The following is a 5911-nucleotide window of genomic DNA, read 5'->3' on the forward strand; positions in this document are numbered from 1 at the left end:
AAACATGCAAGCACTGTCACCGTTAGTTTTACTTTTCTTTTTGTTTTTATTTTTGAAAATCTTATCTTTGCTGTTTACCACACATTACGCTATTGAGGCTCTCTTTTATTTATTTATTTCTATTTTTGATTCCTCAGTGTTTGCTAAACGTTCTGTAATTTATTAGTCGGTATATAATACAGCATGTGGTGTGTGCCATGCCTCATCTTATTCGTTTTTGTTAATAAACGTTTAGTAAGCTAGTTTGTCATTGTATCTTACTGATTTATTGTTGTTGTGCTTTTTAATTAAGAATAACAATGAATCCATCTTTTGTTTTAGTCTTAAAAAAATGAAAGGTGTGTAGATGTTAGCAAAACAGTGACAACAAGATCGCGAATTCGAAAGTGAAAGCATCCGAAGCCCGCGGCTTAACACAGCAAAAGAGAAACTCCCATTCACAAAATTCAAATCACAAATAATACTACTGATGATAAAGAACGGGTTGAATGTTAACCACTTTCGTTTCCATATAACTATAAACTATGATAAAAGTTCATCAGCATGCACTGAATAATCCCATGTTGTAGCGCAAAAAAAAATAAATAAATAAATATTGCGACCAAATCATGTGCTTGTGCGACCAGCTGAGAAAGTTAGTTGCAAAAGTGCGACCAGTGGGAAGAAGGAGTCTGGAGCCCTGGGACATCTGCTGTGCTGTAGTACTTGTCACAAGGAATGATCAAAGACAGGTTTGTACCTCAGAGTCAAAGTCTGCCAGGATCCATGGAAAGACAGGATACTGCATCAGGTCATTATATGACCTGCCAGCCAGTGTGTTGAGATGCATCAGATATTGGAAATTACTGATTTCTCCTCTCTACAAATAAAGAGTCTTTCCTAAGCAACACTGAACAACAGAACAAAACAAACAGACAAAAACTTTAAATGTGAAGATACCGCACCTCCCATCTTTGGGTCACTGACTTCTCGCCGACCAGCGTACTGAGAAGACCTGACCTGTTTACCAAGAAACACGAATATGAACGTTTATTTTAAAACATTTGGTAAAGAAGCTCTAAATTCACTTCACAATCTTGTAATATGAGGGTAGCATACCCTTGTTCCACACTGGTGTTGGGACGTTGCCCAGAGACAGATTCGGAGCTGTCGGCTAGTGAGGGAACAACTGCCAGGAACCTAGAAAACAAGATTTGGCTTTATGTAAACTAGTATTTTTCTGAGGTTCTTCTACACTTAAATCACTGTAAAAAAGATAATGGAGGCAGAACAGTCAGACTATTGAAAGTTTTGCTGAAATACACTTACATTCAAAAAGTTTGGGCTCAGTATGATTGATTGATTTTTTTGGGAGGAATACGTTTCAGCAAGAATACATTAAAGGGATAGTTCACCCAAAAGTGAAAATTCTGTCATCATTTACTCTCCCTCATGTCATTCTAAACCTGTATGAGTTTCTATCTTCTGTTGAACACAAAATAAGATAATATGACGAATCTGTTGTGCTCAACAGAAGAAAGAAACTCATGCAATACAATACAAATTTTATTGCTATAGTACATTTAAAACAACTGCTGTTGACCAAAGTGCTTTCCAGCATCATTACATACCATCACACAAACAAAAATTTAAATAAAAAATTAAATCCTGATCACTCTAATCAATTTTAAAAGCTATACTAAAAAGATACGATTTCAATCTAGACTTAAAAGCATCCACAGATGGGGAAGATTTAATGTGCGTTGGAGAGAGATGCAGGTTTAGAAAGACATGAGGGAGAGTAAATGACAAAATGTTTGTTTTTGGGTGAACCATCCCTTTAAGTTGATCAAAAGTGACAGTAAAGACATTTATAATGTTACAAAAGATGTTTAGTTATTAAATGTTGCTCTTTAGAACTTTCTATACATCAAAGAGTGTTCACTGAAAAAGTGTTCACTGTTTCCATAAAAATATTCAGCAGTCAACTGTTTTCATCAGTGATAATGTTTCTTGAGCTTGATTAGAATCTCAGCATATTAGAATGATTTCTGAAGAATCATGTGACACTGAAGACTGAAGTAAAGGCTGATGCAAATTCAGCTTTGCCATCACAGGAATATATTACATTAAAAGTTTATTAAAACTGGAAAAAAAGTTGTTTTAAATTGTAAAAATATTTCACAGTGTTAAAGTTTTTACAGTATTTTAATAAAATGTAGCCTCAATAAGCATAAGAGACTTCCTTCAAAAAGAGTAAAAAAATAAATAAAAATCGTAGCGACCCCAAACTTTTGAATGGTAGCGCATCTCTTTCTTTTTCTACATCATGTCTCCAAGGGACAAAAACACAATCAAACACATATACTGGGTAAAATCACTCCATGAGCTGCATCTTAATGCAGTCTATTACAGTCGTGTATGAATATGTGGTACACCTGCTCTAATATTGTCAAATTTCACAATGATTTGCTGCCAAAATGGGGAGCTGCAGTGTATGACAGAATCTGAGAGAAATGTCAGAGGAAGTAATTTAGTTTGTCGACCCTTTCCATTCTTAATTTCTGAGTGTGACAACATCTGACAGAAGAGGGCAAGATTTCATCTAAATTTGTCAGAAAGTGTGGGATTAACAAACAAAATAGAGCTGTTTTGAGCTGACTAGTGGGATGCCGCCTTAAGAGGCATTAGGGTTGTGCCAATAGATGATAGTATCGTGTATCGATGATAGTTAGTGATATCGCCTGTGGCTGATGCCTTCGACGATATCAAGACGATAATAATACTAATTATTATTATTATTATCAGGATAGTATTATTATCTAATTAATATTAGGGCTTATTTGTCACATCATATTTCTTTTTACGCGTTTTTACAGTGTTGCGCGTTATAACCAATCACACACGATTCTGTTGAGCTTATAAATGCAAAGGCCAATCAGAAGCGTTCAGATGAGTCATCGCTGAAACACCGGAGTTTTGTTGTTCAGTGCTCGCGCTCGCTGACTGAATTCTGCTCTCTCGCAGATTCCCACATCAAAAACAAAAAAATGCTGATGTACGTGCGATGTAAGTATAAGAGATATAGTATAGCTTGACTGATTATAATGGGAGTGTTTTTAAGTGCATTAACTCGCTCTAGACGGAAGTCAGTGATGATGGTCTTTGATGATGTAAATGTTCTTTGCTCATTTTCTGTAGCTGCTGTTTGAATAACTGAGGAAATGTAAGCATTATAATTAGTAACTTACAATGTTTTTATTAAATTGTTACGTTACATACAAATTCAGTAATGTTAAAAAATATTTTATGACATGACATCTATATGCAACTTGACTGGAAAAATATTATATGTAGTTGATGAATTACACAAACATTAGGTTGATTTTAGGCTTATCCTGGAGTTGGTTATGAAACTATGAAACTAAGCAAGTAAATGATTAAATAAACTAGCATGACCATATCGTGTATCGGTGATCTCACAGGCTGATGATAGGACGATATGACTATGAAGCATATTGCCCAACACCAAGAGGCATCAGTGTTTACAATACCTTTGATACACTTTGTTCCGGACTCCTTTTTGGAAAGCCAACAGATAATTTCTTCCATCTCCGGAAAACACTTCTACTGCCATGGGCTGTGAGGAAGAAAGCAAAGCATAGCTTCATTATCAGCATTAACATGAAAGCTGCCCAGTGTGTTATCAAGCCAAACGGGTTGTTTGCACACCTGAAGCAGATAGCGACGTTTGTGCACCTCTCTGATGTCTTCGTAAGCAAAGATGCTGCAGGTTCGTTTCAGCTGACTCTTGCTCTGCCGGGCCCCTCGGGGGATGATAGGCTCATGCATACTGCAAATGTCACAAAAACAAGCAGTATATATAAATGCAGTGCAACAACTAAAGCAGTGGTTCTCAACCCGGGGGGTCTCAGCAAAGTTCCACAGAATGACTTAATATATTTATGATAATTAATATATTAAAATAATCTAAAATAACCACAGAATAGAATCACACAATGAACTGTAGGTTAATGTAAAATATCAATGCTTCCAGTTTCTTTTAATAAAAAAAAGTTATAACACAAGCAGCTTTGTTATAATTATAACAGAAATAGAAAAACAGAAAGAACAATGGAATGACAGATAATTAAAACAACAGAAAGATCGATAAAATGAACGATAGAACAATAGAACGATAGACAGATCAAACAAAGAAAAGGTAGAAAGACAGACCACTATAATGATAGGTAGAACGTATGACTGATAAATAGATGGAGAACAATAGAATAACAGAACAAACAACAGAGACCGACAAGACAGACAGATACCAGATGATCTGATACAAGTGAGCATTTTTCATTTTTTGAAGAGCAGAATACAAAACAATACATTCTTACTTTGCAGGGAGTGTCTCAATGTCTCTAATCTCTCTGGTGACCGTCATGGTGAAGCCGTCGATCACATAGAAATGTTCTTTCCCAAATAAGAGCAGCCCTTCACTGGTGTCCAGACCCTGAACTCGAGCACAGCGGTACATGTGCTGGATCTATAACACACACAGCAAACACATTCTCAGTACATCATTCATATCAATCAGTGCAAATTCAAAACGTAAAACAAACCTAATCGTCCAACCAGACTGATATTACTAATTATTTCCCTCATACTGATGGAGAATAATGTAAGCAGTAAATGAATGACTGTTGTTAGATGATGATCTAATGATCAATACAAAGCTTCAAATTGGAAAGCTTCTACCCAAAAGACCCAAATTTTCAAAGCCAAATTGTTGTCATGACAACAGTGACTGGCAGCAAAATTTGCAGTTGTTGAACAGTGTGACGAGGATGTTGTGGAGGCATATGTATAGCTGTACAGTGCTACAGACCTTCTCCCCCTCCTCCAGCAGGCGGAGCAGTGTGGTGTTGTCAGTTTTCTGCTCCTCGTCCATAGCTCCTGACTCTAGCAACTCCTGCAGCTGGTCTTGACTGTCCTCATCGGCTCCATCCGCTGTAGAGCGGGACCGCTTTAAAGGAGCTTTAACCAAACCTAAAACAAAACACAGCACACTCAGTCAGTCTATACAATACACTCATTATATTACATGCTCAGTAGTTTCGATAGATAGACAATGAGTTCCTTCACATCCCAGTTTCTTCCATTTAGTTTGAAGAGGTGATAGAATTTCTAGTTACAAGTAATTAATAATTGTATTAATAATGGTACTTGTTTTCTGTCTGCTACATTGGTGAGCAAAATGTAGTACATGTAACTATAAAGCTCACTGTACAAAGTATACCTCTGTAGTAGTTTCACAGTATCATGTAATAAAAAGCACTGTCATGTTAAAATGACCTTTGACCCTTGCGATGGTGTCCTCTCCATGTTCAGGCTCCTGCTGTGTGGTCTCTCCCTCCGTGTTCTGCTCTATGGAGTGCTGGTACATCCCCGGGTTCCCTGACAGCAGCCGCATGTAATACTCCTTACTGTCATAGCTTATCGCTCGTCTGTACCGCACTGGTTTCTGGAAGGATTGAAATGTATCGCAAACTCTTTAATTTAGTTCTTATTAACTCTTCTTTTGGGTTTATATCAATCATGATGAAAAACTTTATAATAAAAAATTCAATCTCGGAAGTCAGTGACAGCCAGAAGAATCCAGTCAGAGGCATGCAAGACACATGTCCATCACTCTTTAAGAAAATCCCATGCTGACAACTCGCATATAGTACATAATTCATATCGAAACACAATTTATATTTACCCACAATGCAAATTTCAAGCATTTAAACACCTTTAAATCAGCAAGTTTTCAAGATCACACATGAATTCAGTCAGGGCTGTCGCAGTGAAGGAATTTCCCTTGCGGTAATTTTGAGTGGCTAAATAGCGCGGTATGCGGTATTATCGCCATATATGTATATATATA

At 36.8% G+C, this 5911-nt stretch overlaps 1 protein-coding gene across 1 annotated transcript in view; it reads right to left on the bottom strand.

Annotated features, from left to right (window-relative positions):
* Positions 1–5911, bottom strand: part of LOC107661255 (WD repeat and FYVE domain-containing protein 3) — an 83102-nt gene that overhangs the window by 11242 nt on the left and 65949 nt on the right. Inside the window, exons 43-50 of the mRNA XM_016450754.1 lie at positions 5338–5506; positions 4871–5031; positions 4380–4528; positions 3712–3832; positions 3534–3619; positions 1099–1179; positions 945–999; positions 740–859 (exon numbers count right to left, since the gene is read on the bottom strand). Of these exons, the coding sequence (XP_016306240.1) occupies positions 740–859; positions 945–999; positions 1099–1179; positions 3534–3619; positions 3712–3832; positions 4380–4528; positions 4871–5031; positions 5338–5506 (942 nt within the window). The remainder of the gene's footprint in view (positions 1–739; positions 860–944; positions 1000–1098; positions 1180–3533; positions 3620–3711; positions 3833–4379; positions 4529–4870; positions 5032–5337; positions 5507–5911) is intronic.

The sequence above is a fragment of the Sinocyclocheilus anshuiensis genome, unplaced genomic scaffold (genome assembly GCF_001515605.1).
Source record: "Sinocyclocheilus anshuiensis isolate Anshui unplaced genomic scaffold, SAMN03320099.WGS_v1.1 scaffold1365, whole genome shotgun sequence".
Classification (NCBI taxonomy): domain Eukaryota; kingdom Metazoa; phylum Chordata; class Actinopteri; order Cypriniformes; family Cyprinidae; genus Sinocyclocheilus; species Sinocyclocheilus anshuiensis.